Genomic DNA, 17,392 nt, shown 5'->3' with positions numbered 1-17,392 from the left:
TTGAAATACTTTTCGCAAATTTGGCTTTAGAGAGCCTGCCTTGTTTCAATAGAAATTAATTGATAAAGTCAATAAGTTGAAAATCGAAAGCTATTACCAAATTAAAAGTTGGAAATGCATTTGAAATTCAATACCAATTGCAAGAAATCATAAACAATCAAAAATATTTTATAGATATCAGATTTCGAGCACATCACAAAATTTTCCAAGTGCAACATTTCCAGCTAGTCGTCAGACGACTGTCGTCTGTCGGTCTGTGTCATTGCCACACAACATCAACTTGAAATGGCAGCAAGAACCAAACTCGGCACTTAAAGGAGTCACAGACGCTGGTCGACTGGGTGGCTGGCTGGCTGGCTTACTGGCTGGCTGACTGGCGACACGAACTTGAACGTGTTCGCAGCAGATAGAAAGATACATTTGTAGCTACAAGTTAGCTTTGACGTTCGCCTGTCAGTCGGCCATTCAGTCAGAGAGCAGAGTCTGGCCAAAGATAAACAGGAAAACGATAGCTCCAAACTCTGCCATGATGCCTTTTGTTGCATTGCATGTTCAACTTAATGCCCGAGATTTGCTTTGACTACAAATATAAAAGACCGAGAGGCAGAAATCCATTGTTGCACGATACTGGTCGCTCAGGCATTGTTGGTGTTATGGGCTTTTGTTTAACACCCAGCATTGACTTTGCTGTCACATTAAATTGACAACGCGCTCCGGCCTGGCGCCATGAACTTTAAAGGCTCGTTTTTTTTTTTTGGCGGCTGTCTGACAACTTGGCATTGAATTTTATGCCAATGCGTTGCCAATTTAACTGCCACAGTCGACAATGAGATGCGATAGCCGAAGCTGCCTAAATCCCACCAACAGCCAGCGTCTCGCATAATCAAAACAGAAACCAAAAAAGTTTGTCCTAGTTTCAGGCCGCCTAACTTTTCTCGCTGTGTCAGAGAAGCGTACGTACTGAGCAGAAAAGAGTGTCTAAGGCAGTTACCAAAATAGCCAAAAACTCTGGCATCTACATACATGTCGTATGTACGAGTATACATATATCTGCTTGTTGTGTCTGCAGGCGAGTTGGCGTCGCAACTGAGTCATCAAATTCTTGAGCAAAGACCGCAGAAAGCTTTGACACACATACCCAAAAGAAAAACAAAAATTAATACATAAATACTATACAAATTTCTTGGGGAGATGAAAATGCACGCAAAAATTATTACAACATCGCACAGTACGAGTCACCGGGCAAATCACTGATTTAATGTATGACATAAGGGTGCGGTCCAACTATTGCGTGGGTGTCTTACCTAGAGTTCAGAAGCATATGTGCGCCATTTAAAATGATTTATGAAATGTGAGAAACTTGCTTCTTATCAAATTTCACGAAGGAGTGTGCTAAAAGGTACCACCAAATTTTCATCAATAAATTGGACTTATTTTTAAACTCAATAGAATGTTGTAGTCAGGAAATGTGCTAACAAGTAATTTGATATCTTCTTACAATTAATTATTATATTCAGAAAGTTTATTTGTGTAATGATTTTATAAGTTCTTAGATTGCAAATTTTGGAAAATGTTGTAATACCAAAACTAGTTGCCATCGATTCCTAAAACTAAACAAAGTTTTCAACCATCTTTAGTTTGATTTTCAATCAGTTGAAAATCTGAGGTACTATTCAGGAATGGAAAACAAACTTCTCTTAACATTTTATTCAAATTTTTTTACAGTTAATACATTTGAAGCACTTTTTCCATAGACTTTATCTGAGCAATCCTTTTGACGTATATTTTTCCCAAGTATTCATTGGAGGTGAATTCATTATCCCCCAGAATCGCCCTGAACGAGCATGTGCAGATCTTGAACTCACCAATAAATGCTGAAGCATGAGACTTGAACAAAGGAGAACTAGAAACTGTACAGGTTGCTTTTCGCATAGCCATGATAGAAAAAAGCGGCTCTATAAAAAGTTTCGTTGATAGCAAGTTTACAAAAAAGCTGTTCTAAGGGCATAATAATTTATGGATCGCAACAATGGGACGCTTTATGTGAAGACATTGTTGCGTTTCCTTTTCTCCATTCGCCTTTTATTTTCTTTTTGCACATTTCGACTGTTGTTTAATGCTGTTTATGTCCCAGACATGCCAAGTTTCTCAAAATTCGAAAATAAAGAACGAAAAAACGGGGATATATACTTTAGTATTAAAATATAAAAAAAGAAAAATCATTAACAGATGTGCGGACAGACGCGCACAAACTGTCGACCCCCAGCATATAGAAATGTAAACATTTCTTTGAAAAATCAGCACATATACAAATATATCTAATATGATTTTGTCGTTGGTTCGTTTCGGAGCTGACTGCCACCGTCTGTTGAGCTAATGTATCCAATGTTAGTGATGATGATAATGACGATGATGATGATGTTGTTGCTGTTAATGATAATGATGACGCCGCTGATGACATCATACAGTGGCCACAGTCGAATGCTTTCCGGCAAGCAAGCTCGTTCCGACTGCCTAACATTTTTATTATCATCTGCTCCACTGTACACCTCTCTCAACCATATCGATTCGCTTACTTCATATGCTTACTTCATACTTTGAAACCTTGTCCGCCACTCTCTGTAGCCTTTGTGTATTTGTATCTGTGTGTGTGTATGTGTGTGCCGGTCCATTGTTTGCCATTAGAATGTCTTTTTTTTAATTTCGATGTTGCCTGCTATTCTCGTATGCCTGAAGTTGTTTGTCCAGTTTTTATGTGGATCGGCAGCTTCTACCGTTTTTTCTGCGAATTCAAGTTCAAGCTTCAGACATTGCGGGTGTACATTTAAGTTTTGCCCCAAAAACCGAGGTAGACAGCAGCCATACACGTCAACATCAAAAGTATCTTAAAGTTAGGTCTGTTGTTTGGCTTTTGTTTCGGGGTGGTTTCATTCACCATTGTCTGTAAGGGTGGTTTTTGACACATTGCGACACGGCGGCAGGGTGGTTTCTACAATTTCTTTTAGCAAATATTCTTCTAACGTCTTGCCGTGTGCTGCGTAGATTTTATTTTAGGCCATTTGATTGATGGGCATACTCTATAGTGGCTTGCTTTAATTCCAATTTTCTTTTATTGCAACACCATCCGAGGGGTGCCGCAAAAGGGGTTGCTTTTACTTTTATGCTTTTATGCTGCTGTGTATTGGCATGTTGTTGCCACCCTGTCGGGGCATGCAATGGAATTGTAGCAGACGCGTCGGCTTACCATTATTTCTAATGCTACTTTATGGCCCATTGTTTATGCCGGCACCTTTGTCTAGGCGCCGGCTACGGTGTGCAAATAAATTACTTAATTTGTAAGCAACCGCGAGTCTTGAAGATAAATGACGAATCAATGCTCGGGGTCACCAAAATGGCAACTGCACAGAACTGTGTCATAAATACACAAACAAACAAACACACACACACACAGACACAGATACAGATACGTATAGAAACAGAAACTCGAGAATGGCGCATGCAAAACCACTTGGCAATGATGCAACATAAACACAAAGTTGCCACTTGAGTGGCACATGCAACAGACGCGACGAACGGGCGCCACACGCAACAGACGGCGACGTCAACGGCAAAAAAAAGGACGCCAATAAAAACAAAACTACAACAATTTGTTTAACGTCGCTTTCGTGCACATTTTCTGATGCAAGGAAGGAGGACTGGCTGGGGGAGTGCCACACGCAGCGCTTAGTTGTGAGCGCCTGTCACCAAGGTTACGCGTATCCTTGCACTGTATCACTAAGCGCTGCGTCAATATAGTTTAATTTGTGCGCCCGGATGATTAAATTACCCGCGCATAGTGTGGAAAAATAAGCGGAAAGTGGCTGCGATTGTGGCCGTGGTTGGGGAGGTGCGGGCAATGCATTATGCCAGGGACAAATGAAGCGAACTAGCTCGCAGGCTATAAATGTACAGACGAAGGACGTCAGAGTGTCGCCAACTGCATTGCATTTTTCCGTAATTTAACCCGTAACGGCTTTTCCACACATATACATTTCGTTTATTCATGCTTTTCTGTTGCTTCCCACACTGACTGATGACTTCATTCGCATTACGCTGGCTGCTGTTTGTTTAGGTAACCATCTACCTACCTCCCTAACTCCCTTCCTACCTCCCTAAACATACTGCGTACATCCTTCAAGCAGATGCAACACGTGCCCGACCCTCGCAAAAGTGAAAACCCAAACTGAGTCACCAAGTCAGTGATGTTTCTTCTACTTGACTCGCTTTTTTTCGTCTCTCTGGCCTTTTCCAGTCACATCATCATGCTCGCTTTTAGTTTCGTTGGCCGTCGTCGTCGTCGTCGTCCGTTGATTGACCGCCGATGACATCACAATTTTGAGAGTGGCATTCATTTTGAATGTGTCTGCCATTATTTTATAGTTCTTTGAAACTTAGCGGTTAGCTTATACCCCTTAGAGGTAATTACTTATAATGGACTTTCAATGCCATTCTAAAGAGCAATAATGATTGGGAGTAAATGGAATTTATTTACTAAACATTTTAGACTTACTATTTATGTATTTAGAGCTCAGAGCATTTCTTTCATTTTAAAACTTAGGAATGAACCAAGTACTATATAATTAATCTTTATTATTATATTAATTGAATTCTCAGATTTTATACTCGTTCCACATCAGACATTTGAAATGCTTCGTTTTTCATTAACTGATATTTTAGGAATATTTTACTTGAATATTTCGATTCACACTTTTTAATAAAATCATATACTGAGAAAGATTCGCTGTCTTCACTAATTCTTTGATTTAGAATATTCGAATTTTGAAATTTATAGCTTATTTAGATCTCTATCCCACACTTGATCAAATTTTACTACAACTACAATTCGGATGTAAAAGTAGAAAGAAATTCATCTTTTTTCAAGTACGATCCCAACTCGAAAACTCCTTGAAATCTGTAGCATGCTGGTAGCGCAGTTATTAATTATGAATATTACTTTTAAGTTAAACTATATATATCAATATATTTATATAAATATATATAAAACAAATAACAGTTAAGCCCAGAAAATTCCATTTGCTCACTCGATATGTATATTTTAAATGTTTGAAACCACCACATTCTTGATAGAACCGGTGCAAATCCAAAATATTGTACATATTTTCATCATTTTGATGACTCTATTAATATATGTATAGTATATTTTGAACAAATAGTAAATGTTTGCTTTAATAATTTGTTCATCATTTAGCTGCTCGATCAGATTCCGTTGTATGAATGATCCATTTAAGAGACAAATTTCTTCTAATTCAATCACCATTCATCAATTATTTACATGGCATCATTTCATAATTGGTTCATTATGTATATCTATTTATATGGTCCCGTTTCTTCTATTTATTATTCTCGCACAGCACAACACACGCGCACTTGTTTCCTCCTCTTCTTCTTCTTCTTCTACTTCTTCCGCTTCCTCTTCTAAGTACAACAACGTCCACACTCGAGAAACCTGCGTACAACTGTCACATGGAATTTTCTAATTCTTCTTCATTTTCGGTTAAATTAGTGAATATATTTAAATTCAACACTGCCAAGCACAATAAGAAGAGCAATAACAATAACAGCAATAGCAGCAGATATAGCAAAAACAACAAGCAAATAGAGAAATATTTAGAAACGTTTTCTAAAAGTAAATTCTACAAAAATACTTGTATAAATATATTTCGAATAAAACACAGTAACAGACCGAAAAGCGCGCGCGCGCTGCCTTCTTCAAAAGCGTTGTTGTTTTTGTTTTTATTTATATTTATATGTATCTCTTTTTTTCGCCGTCGCCGGCAGCTGCCAACAACAACAACAACTAACAAAACTTCACTGTTGTTGGTTGGCGCGCGGGTCGCTGTCGCTCGTGGGACGTTTTGGTTCGGATTCGTTGCCGCGTGCGCGTACCAAACGCTTCGCCGTCTGAATGAAAACTAAACGAAGTGTGTGCTTCAAGCAGCAGGGCTAGACATCGACGGCGACTACAGCAACGACGGCAGTGGCTAAAGCAACCAGTCAGCCACTCAGTCAGACAGCCAGCCTGGCCACACTGGTGCCAAATCGAATTTTATTTTTTTTGTTAGAAATTAGATTACTTATTTATTAAAGATTTAAAAAAAATTAAAATAAATAATTTATAATATCTCCCAGATAATAGAATAGTAACAACTATAAATATGTACCTACTTGAGAAGCTCTAGAATTTCAACGACTTTAACACGAAGCACATATTATTTGCTTTAAAAAATAATTAGAAAATGTTGAAAATAAACAGCAAATGTTGTTGTATTTAATGAAAAAAAAATACATTTTTAATACATTTTTCTTAACTGTATAAATAAAACGATGTTATTCATTTTTTCGTTCTGATAATTGAGCGAGACTCGTGTACAGTTTAAATCAATTTTTATAAATGTTGCAGGTCTATATTTATATTTTTGCAAATTTATATAAAAGCAAAAATTGTATTTAGTACCAGTGTGCAGGCGGTAGATTGTTTGACATTGTGCGCATTATGTTGGCCACTAGTGTGACTTAGCATTGTCAAAAATTGCGTTGCATACTTTGAGGTGCTTGCGTGAAAATACAGTAGTGCTTTAAGTGAAAAGATTTTCCGGCTTGCAGGCCGACCGCCTTTCAACCCTTAAGCGCAGACACACCCCCGCAGGCACTTAAGCACAGATACACACATACACAGACACATACACGCAAACACACGTACATCGAGTAAAATAAATGCGTGTCGAGGGTTGCACTGCAATAGTAACTCAATGATTGATATGCTGTCTAGAGTTTCATTGACATTATTACATGTTTTATTATGATAGGCAAACCGGAACTTATGACCACCCACCATTTAGTTTTGGTCATTTCATATTTACATTATTTTGAATAAATATTTTGATGGACGCAGCTGCAAATGGGAATTTGCATTAAATATTTGTGTAATTAAAATTGTGATGGCCGACCAGAAACAGTTGCACAGCTGTTTCCATTAAATTTCAATCGGCATTTACAGTTGCTCGGCACGGCAAGTCATGTGGAGCCATTTGCCCCAAAGCCGCCAGACAACGTACACTTAAGTTATGTGATGAGCCAACAACTTCCACCTCAGATGTGCAGCAACAGTCAAATGTATCAATCAGTACAGCTATTTCGGTCTAATGCCCAACGACAACGGCAACTTTGGCCCGATTAGCTCAAAAGATATGCCGACATCATCTATCCAATTGCTGGCGGCTTAACTTTAACCCTTGGAAAATGCTCCCAATTTTCTCACACTACTCGCAGTGTGTCTGGAGAGCACACTCTGTGCTATTTATATTGAAATATTTGTTGTTGGCGCGCCTTACGCTCTGTCAGCATGGCTAAAAGGAGAACGATCGGCGCAAACGGATCGTGCGCCGCATTTCGTAGCACAGATTTGTTTTTAGTACAAATTTGTTGGCCGCACAAATAGCATGCGGGCGGGCGGTTCGTTGCGATTCGGTCCGGTCAGTGTACAAATTAAAGACAACAACAAGAAGACAGCCAGAGATACGCCAAAAGTTATGGTTGAAATAAATAAATAAAGCCAATGTACACATGGCAAAAGTGCAGTGCGCGTTTAAATTGCTATCTACGTAAATACATATATACAGATACATATATATACATATATATGCCAGAGTGCAAAAGAAATAAAGTATAAAAAAGTATTTAGTTCACAAATAAATGGTGAACAAAACATTAAAAAGCAAATAGTAATTATAAAAACAGGCACACACAAGACAGAATGTTAGATACGGGAAACAAATTAAAGTATCTGGCAAATACAAAATACTAGAATATGTAATTTTAAACGCATTCTTTACGCTTGTTTTGACATTGAAATGAATTGCTGACCAAAAAAAAACAAAAACCAAAACAAAGCGTTCAAAGGAATATAATTAAAAGTGAAATAGATAAACAGCAAAGACTACAGATATATGCAGATATACATATATACATACTTGTATAACATATGAATATACACAAGTATATAGTACATACGATAGACTATAGACTATAGAAAAAAATAAATAAATATATTGCATATATAGAAAAAGTGGCCACAGCCTGCCGTGGAAAATTCGTTGAATTCGCAAGATGACGACGCGCGGTATTCGGCGTAAGAAATCGACGCTGACAGAGTTGAAAATTGCGGTGATTGGAGCGCCCAGTGTTGGAAAGAGCGGTAAGCAGCACGTACTCCAAATAAAACAATGCCCCAACCAATGCCCAGACAATGACTTCAATGAGCAACAGCAAATTAGTTGAGCAATCGACGCGCCGTGCCGTGTGTATATATTTAGACTTTTGTTTGTTTTGTTTATAAAGTGGCATATACGTATCTGTGTACTATGTATATGTATGTATGTATGTACATATATTGTAGATGCCGCTGCCAAAAGCATCTACATACTTTGCCACTCAGCTACTTGCCTCTTGCCTTGCGTTTTAATCGCACAACGCATCGAAAGTCAAATTCCACACACATTCTATTTGACAAGCAAATAACAGCCCCAAAAGTTGCCTTTATACTATTTATGACTGCACCTAAAGATCCCAAAGCATCTAGATCACGCACTCGAACTTATCGAGAAACTATTAAGGAATTTCCAGCCCACACATTTCATCTGAAAGATACACACACACACAGAAAGGGCAGCGGTCTTAACGCAAATTGATGTTCCCTGTCAGCTATCACGTACCACGTCGAGGCCCAACTTGGCCATTTTAATTTGTAGTATTTTGTAAGCACCCCGGATGCTCGGCCATCAAGTTGATATTAATTCAGAGTGCATGGCATTGTCACCTGCCCGCCGTATATCCCCGCAATCGACTACACATGTGAACGCTGGCCACACAAACCCATTTTCCGTATGCAGAAGCAGAAAAAATGAATATTTTTGAGGAGCAAAAAAATTGTGTGAGCACACGCCAGAGCGATCGGGGTAGAGAACGCATGAAATATGACTAGAAAATATGCTAGACTAATAAAAAAAATATTGTGGAAAATGCCGAGAAGCTGGCCGATGGGTTATGGCAGCCTATACGACATGACAATGACCTACATTTGCATTTATGCCTCTGCAGGCAGGCTCATGAATAAAATAAATGCAACTTATAATTAGATCGAAGGGCTGAAAAAGAGATTTCAGACAAACTATGTTACGCCTTGGCAGGTGTTTATTATTTTTTTTATTATTATTCTTATAAAACAGTGACGTCAGAAATAGAAAGTCATCAAAACAATCCATCAACAAATGCAGAGAAAGCCTGTGGTTATTTAAAAGAATGATTTGTAATGATAGAAAGAAATGACCAAGTCTATAGACTTTTTTCGAAACTGAAAATATATATATATTTGAAAAGCTGAGTCTTCCTATGGTTAATTCAAACAATCATAAGTGTTCGAACTTGATTTTCAGAAATTTCAATTGCACTTTTCATATCATAAAAACAAATAATATTTGATACACAATATTGGGTATACTCGTAAGACGAACTACTTTGTTTATATGCATTTAGAATTGTTTTTTATAAAACATACTTGTAGTTTTCGATTAGTCAGAACATATAGAATTTCCATGTACCCGAATTGAATTCTACAATTAATTATATAAAGGAGAGGAAAAAGTTGCCATCAGCTTTTGATATTTTAACATTTATTAATCTGATTGCTTCTATTCCATGCATATTTCTTTAAATATCTAAATGATTTGAATACGTACTTTTGAATGCCGAACCTTAAGATCAATGCTAATATTGCCTTGTAAAGACAAACTTAAAGCTTAGAGTAATGACTTGTGTATTAGCCACAATATCTGCACTGTAAGGCGATGGGCCAATATTTCCACAATCGTAATAATTACTATATACTTATAGTATACACATACAAGTATGTTCTGAGTATAAACATATGTCGCATCTTCTCTTAGTAAAAGTTTCCCTAAATATGTCCGGAAAAAATAATTTGTCGAATATGTTGGGGAACTTCTTATTTTCTTGTTCTTCAATAAAGCAGTTAATTCTTAATTTTTGTTTATTAGGTCTGGGCTATAAATTCGGCCAAATTAATTTCGCCCACATATAGGAGACATAATTAACAAATTATTATATAAAGCTCGTTTCTTATGTTGACACTCCATATTTTTTGAATGTTTAAGTAATTTTAAAATATCTGAAGCCCATGATCCATTCTAACCATAGTCGAAAGTAGTGAGTGGCAGACCATTCCTATCTTGAAGCACTCTTTTTATAAAGCCATCAATATCCAGCTGCGATAATCAAAATGTGTTTATTCAATGTCTTCAGATAAATGCAGAAGATCGATTAAAATGAGATCAAGATTTCACGAATATAAAAAACCACAGACCATTCTGAAAAACATTCAGACATATGAAATATTTGTTGCTATGTACAATATATATTAATGTCATGCAGCCGCCAATCTCGCCCAAATGTGTGAGATAACTAAAACGCCCACCAGGCAGCCATCGTCAAATTGAAGAAATATTTAAACGCTGACCTCGTGAAAATATATAAAAAGTTTCGAGAACATAAATTAAATGCGGCCAAAACAAAAATGAAGGAACAAAAAACAGAAGTGGCGCTATGAAAATAAATGATGAAAATGTCAATTTACGCGTAAAAGGAAAAACCAAAGCCAAGAATGCCAAGGCAACCAAGAGGCGGCGGCCACACACACACACACACACACACACACACACACAGACACACGTCCGCACATTTCGCATTTCCCAGCACGCGAGTTCAAAGCACTTGCATATGAAATGACCAAAGCACACCCCCAACCGGGCCTACAATCCCACTCACTACCCCTTCACCCGCACTGCTTGCCCTTTTTTGTATTGTTTTTTGTTTGTTTTAAACACGCACGTTGTTGTTTTTGTAGTTGTGTCGTCCGTCCGCTTTTGAGTTTATTAACCCCACACGAGTTTTCCACCTGCACGCGGCCTAGAGCTGTTGTAGCATGCTCGGTGCTCGGTGCTCGGCGCTCGGTCCTGTTGTCCTTTGCATTTTTAACTGTCGCGCCAAACGCTGGCAACTGCATATGAGTTTTTCCCTCCCCTTCGCTAAATATGATTGTCGGGTCTAGCGCTCGCTTAACGCTCGCTTAAGTGCTGACCCACATTTGCATTGAGAGCCAGAAGCCCGGGGTTGTTTGGCAGCTGCCCTTTAGCTTTGGGCCTAAGCGTGGGCGTTTTTCAGTTTACACCTGATGCCGGCCTCTGATAGACGCAAAATTAAACTCCATGTTAGGCAAATGGCTTTACATTAATTATCGTTCTTAATGTGCTTCATTTAATTGCAGCTTTAATTGTCCGTTTCTTAACGAAACGCTACATTGGCGAGTACGATCATCAGACAGAGAATCGCTACAAGCATGAGGCTATGGTGGATGGTGAGCCAGTCCTTTTCGAAATACTCGACACATGTCCAAAGGTAAGACTAATAGCTAGATCGTTTTTAATATTAAACACAATTCAGCGCTGTCGCTTAGCAAACACGACCGTGGGAGTCTACCCAACCATTTTAAAAAAGTAATTAGTTATTAGGAGATGGGAACATTTTACAAACACAGCGATTTTATATTAATATTAGGAACAGCTGAAATGAAATCAACCCAGGCTATAGTCTTCTATATTCTTCGCTGAATATATGTTGATCTAGCTAGTGCTTACATAAAAGTATTTGCATGTGTTATTAACAAAACACTTTCAGAGATTTCTCCCAATTTCCCAATATCTAATCGACTTGTTGAACCTAACAGAACAAATTTCAAGGTTGATTAATAAATGAATACAATAATATAACTGTCACCATAAAAATAGTTAATCGTGAAATTTTAAAAATAATATAAATAAATAAATAATAATCAGTAAATAAATAGAACATTGAGAGAATCTAATCCTAGGGAAGAATTTTTGAAAGCCATATCTGTGAGATGTATTCAAACCGTTATTCATTTTGTAAAGAACTAATAACATAACAATTATAATTTTGTTTTTGCTAAAGAATCTTGCTAAGACTACAATGTATAAATTTCTCCAAATTAAAACTTCCTAACACATAGCATTGATCGCCAATCTGACAGGATGAACTGTTTTATACATTGATTGTGTGTGTTCAACTATTATATTTAAATTCAATTTAATAATTTTATTAATTTGAACATTTTTTTATTAAATTGAACATGTCTTTTATTTTTATATACATATTTGGTTTTCATAATTGATTTATGGTATTTTTCTATTTTCTTTCTTTTTAGTTATCCAATTTTCAACAACTAATTATAACGAATTTATTTTACTATCACTGTTCTGGAAAATATTCCCATAAATGCTATTATTTTCCAATTTACTCAACGCGTTTTCGACAGATTTGTTTAAATTCCCAAATCAAAGCAAAGCTGTAAATTCGAATTATTTTATAACAAATTAAAATTAAATGTAGCTCCATAAAATTCCAGCTGATAATAAATTTCTTTTCTACATTTCCCCGACCCTTTCAGGCTGACGATGAATATCCCAATGCTGCCGAGCTGGTGCAGTGGGCCGATGGCCTGCTGCTAGTCTACTCCATAACGGATCGCAAAAGCTTTAACTATATACGCCGTGCCAAATCCGATCTACAGTCAGACACGCCCGTGCAGCTGTGCGCCAATAAGGTGGACATGGTGCACCTGCGCCAGGTGAGCCGCGACGAGGGCGAAATATTGGCCAAAGACTTTGAGTGCAAGTTCAGCGAAGTCTCGGCGGCAGATCATGTGGACCAAGTGGCCGATGTGTTCAACGAGCTGTGCAAGGAGGTGCTCGCCTCAAAGCGCAAGTCCAAGCAGAGCTTGTTGGAGCGCATGCTGGGCGGAGCACGACCCTATAGTAGGGGAAAGAGCGACAGCAATTTGCCAAAAGACTGAAACGAGATGTGTTTGTGTTAATAAATAAATGTACATTTTTTTATGACAAAGATTCTCGCGTTGTTATTTCAATATTTCTCAATCGTGTTGGTGGTATGATAATTTTTGCAGGCACTGTACTGTCTGGCAGCGCAAACGCTTTTTGTAGAGCTTTTGCAAGTTTGTTTTTAAAAATGAACGCTAGGTGGCGTCGGGACAATGTGTACGTACTGAACTTTTCGAAAGTAATACAACAAGAGACTTTATTGATAACAAGCATTTCGATTTAAAATAGTTAGTTCTTGTTTTTAAGTTCCTATTAAACTAATAATAGTTGTATTAACATAATTTTGTTTCATGTTTGAACCTAATGGAGGGCAGCAGATTTCATTTTTTGCAACTATAACAAATACAAATCGAAATCGACTTAGGATTAGGTGTGTATGGTGTGTTCATTCCACTTTTCATTATTTTGACGATGTGTTCAATAATTATGTTGGCAGCAATTTTATCGGCAATTGGACATACACTTTAATTATAACTTTAACAGAATTTATTAATTACAGTGGACATTGTAACGAATTATTTTAGCGTTTAAGAACGCTTGTTTGGGTGTATTCTTCTCCCCTCACTTATAATGTGTAATATGTTTTCTGTAATTTATGGGTTTTCCCACATTTGATCATTTTATGATTTCGCTATTTGTGCCCTGATCTCGAAAAGTTAAAGGACACATAATAAGATATAAACGCAAAAGGTATAGAGACACCAAACACGGTACGTAGAATCGTCTTATCCACATGCATATAAAATTATTTGCAAATTCTATGTAGCCTCATTATTTAAAATAGCTTTCAAGGAATCGATCGGTGAAAAAATTGAAATAATCTGAGTTTTCATTAAAAACAACTCCACATATTGTTTTTAAAAGCTGATATAGGAATCTTATTAAAATTTAAATTTAGAAGTCCTACTTTTCGTACCACGAGTTTTTTGCTTAACCCTTATCATTCTGATAGGTTTAAGTTAGCTATAATCCATCAAGATTTTCTTACGATTTATCAAAATCAGCAGACCTTATCATAGTAACGATTAGCGTAAGAATCAACATTAGTAATATTTATTGTTAACATTACTTAAAGGAATATTAAATGTCTGCACTAAGTCATAGTTTTGCAATGGCACGCAATTGAAATTTAATTTTAATTGAATAACAGCTTTTCGTTATACGGAAATTAGAATGTTAGTTAGCGTTTGTGGCTATTATTAGACTGAGAAATATAGTTCAAGCTTTGGTTATGTTTTCTGGCTAAGTAAAATGTCAAAAATTTGCAACTATTTGTATTTAATTATTATTGTTCAATTTTATCAAAGTAGAGAAGTAATGGTATTTATTTATCTTTTATTTTCCGGCTCTGTGTGTGGAACTATAAATTGAAAATCCTCTTAATATTAGTTAAGACTATTTCCCCATTAATGAAGAAACGACAACTAACTTCCTGCACGTGCGTATGGAGTGACATTTATTTAGCCAAAGTAAACAAAGTTCGAGCCCGTCAGCCAGTCAATTAGCCAGTCAATCAGTCGGCCTGCTGGCTGAGCAACCAGTGAGGCGTGCAAATGTTGTTAAAACTCAAAGTAGAGTTAGCAGATTTCTCAAATATTTGTACTTTACTTTCCGCCAACACTTTGTTGGCTAGCATGACAACAACAAAAATGAACAAAATTAAAGAAAAACATATGAAATCGGCTCAGTATACTCGTATTGAGGATATTGCATCAGCTCTTGTTACTATTACGGTTTAAAATTTGTTGCTGCTCGTGTCCCACTATTTGGTGAACTAAAATCAAAATATTTGCATTGGATGACTACTTAACTGTTCCACATACAAATAGAAATAATGAGCTTATTATTGTTTTAAAATATCTAGAGGCATTGAAAAAACAACTGCAATATTAATGACTTGCCTATTGCACAAACAGCACTCATACGCCCCATTAGGCCATCAGCTGAGCAGACGCTTAGACTGTGCGGCGTGCCAGCAGCTCACCTGTTGCCAAAGCAACAAATTGTACATTGTACTAGTATATAGAATGTACTATATACGATATCAATGGGAAAATATTTGCACACTTTTTTTAATTATGCACGACTGGGACAGACAGCAACAGCTTGGGCATGAAATCTCACAGGTTTCTCCACGTTTAATTAGTCGCACAATTTAAAATTCTAAAATATATTTATGATTGAAAGTCGTTGCAGTCGTCACCATCCAACTAAGCAGCAATTTATGCCCTTAGCCTGCCCAGGTGTCAGATGATCGAGTTGTTGAACCGAACTGATTACCCGCATACGGCAGCTGGCCGACTGCCTGCCTATGCCTTTATGTAATTGTCCAAGTAAAATGGTACGGTAATAACATTTAATTATGGTCGACTATAAATGCTCTGAAATGCACTTAACAGCACATGCCACTAAATGACACAAATATACAATTTCATTTACCGAAGGTCAACTCAAAAGAAAGGTCTACCTGCAGATCAAAAAATAAATAAATCAGTTTATACGAATTGAATAAAATGAAATATTGATGTCTGCAAATGATCTAGAAAATCACTTACAAAAATTCCAAGATACCATTTGGAATTTGAAAGGAGCTATTTAATAACTAATTGAATTAAACTAATGTGTTTAAATAATTACATTAATGCGGACAACGTGTTCTTTTAGAACAATTTTCAAGAGCTATGTAGAACTAAGTATGAATGGAGAATAGCTATAACTGACCGTCTTTTTAAACGCATAAGTAAAGTAAATCCCAAGATTTTTCTATTTAGAGTACTTTTTGGTCTAAATACTCGTATACTACAAAGTCGAACTACAAAATCCAAAAATTTCTTAAAAACGCGAAATTTGGTTTTCAAAAATAAAAGAAATTTTCAGCAATAACAAAAAGTTTGATTTAAATAAAAATTGTATATACTTTTAATAAGCCAAATTTTATTTGTTTGTTTCGAAGCCTTTTAAAACAGTATTTGTTTATTGCAAGGAATAGAGCGTAGCAGTTTTTACAACTTATCCCGACAGAAGACATCTTTTCTCAACACCCCGGCAATAAAAAATATGAAATATATTGACATATCCTTCTAGTTAAATTAAATTGGAGAGCGTCAAGTCCATTTACATATATACTTGTAGTATTACAAAGTAGCACACCCTCAGGTTGCTATTGCTCGCCCTTTCTTCAAACAAACATCTTAGATAATAAATATTAATGTCCAAACAACACCACTCACAAACACCTGCTGTACAATCTTTATGAATATGTATTTATAATAAATACTAGTAAGTAAAAATAAGAGGAAAAAACAAATATTTAAGACAACTGTGGGTTGACATGGACATGCTAATCAGCCTGCCCCAACGCCCCAAAGCGAACCAGTTTATGGTCTAATTAGTCGAACGAGCATAAACATTACAGACAACGAAAGCTATGCAATTAAAATCGCCGGGCACTTGGAATATTTAAATTAGAATTTGCAACAGGTGCGCAGGCTGTTCACACTCTGATCCAGTCTGTGCGACCAACGGTTTGGCCAACGCGCGTTTATAAAAAAAAATTCAATTGAAAAGAGCAACCCAAATAGACTACAAATGGAAAAACGCCCAATCTATATACAATTTGATCAAATTTCGTGAAAAGTTCAAGCACAAGTTTAAAACATGCAATTAATTGGCCAAAATGCCAAGCAAATTGGCCAAAGTCGGAGCAGTGTAAGTCATTGACTTTGATATTGTCGATTAGAGAAATACCAGCAGCCGCCAATGAACGTGTTCTAGTTAAGTCTTTTAGGCTGCTGCCAGGCCGAGCTAAGCCAGGCCAAGCCAAGCCGAGCCGGCCAACCAACCTTGGCTTTTTATATGCTTTTAATTAGCCAAAAAAAAAAAAAAAACAATAGTCAACGTGCATTGAAGTTTATTGTTAATGTGTGTAAGTGTGTGTGAGTGTGTGTAGTTCTGGTTGTAAATGAAACTTGTTTGGGCTGCGAAAAAATATGAGAGCATTCAACAATTATTAAAAAGTGTTTAATTGCAAAGTGCAATTGGCTTCCGGCCATTAAAAATGTCAGTCAGCAGTTCAACAAACTCCGAAAAATGGCCAACAACAGCATTTCCGCTGCTTTGCTGCACTTAACACCAACCCTAACCCACTTGCTCAATGGCCTTGGCTAATGTGTTAACAACAATAACAACAACAACAACAACAAAAACAAATGAAGACAACATTATTCTTAAGCTTTTAATTAGAGGCAGATATTGCGCATCGCTGACGGACGGCACGTACTCCATTATGAGTATTATTGGCTGGGCCGGTACTACGCCTCAGTTCGCAATTAAATCAAGTGCAA

General features: G+C 36.9%; 2 protein-coding genes across 2 annotated transcripts in view; one reads left to right on the top strand and one right to left on the bottom strand.

Moving 5' to 3' along the window:
- LOC115622712 overlaps positions 1 to 5,941 on the bottom strand; it is a 29,227-nt gene extending 23,286 nt beyond the window's left edge. The window contains exon 1 of the mRNA XM_030516743.1: positions 5,744 to 5,941. The gene's annotated coding sequence lies outside the window, so the exon portion shown is untranslated. The remainder of the gene's footprint in view (positions 1 to 5,743) is intronic.
- A 2,117-nt stretch (positions 5,942 to 8,058) lies between these two features.
- Positions 8,059 to 13,003, top strand: LOC115623059 (ras-related and estrogen-regulated growth inhibitor). Its single transcript, XM_030517238.1, has 3 exons — positions 8,059 to 8,254; positions 11,399 to 11,529; positions 12,599 to 13,003. The coding sequence occupies exons 1-3, from the start codon at positions 8,167 to 8,169 to the stop codon at positions 13,001 to 13,003; spliced, it is 624 nt and encodes a 207-aa protein (XP_030373098.1). The 5' UTR covers positions 8,059 to 8,166.
- The last annotated feature ends 4,389 nt before the right edge of the window (positions 13,004 to 17,392 follow it).

Source organism: Scaptodrosophila lebanonensis, unplaced genomic scaffold (genome assembly GCF_003285725.1).
Source record: "Scaptodrosophila lebanonensis strain 11010-0011.00,11010-0021.00 unplaced genomic scaffold, SlebRS2 tig00000043-arrow-pilon, whole genome shotgun sequence".
Taxonomy (NCBI): domain Eukaryota; kingdom Metazoa; phylum Arthropoda; class Insecta; order Diptera; family Drosophilidae; genus Scaptodrosophila; species Scaptodrosophila lebanonensis.
Note: the sequence above shows the minus strand (reverse complement) of the source record. Positions and strands in the feature narration are given on the sequence as shown.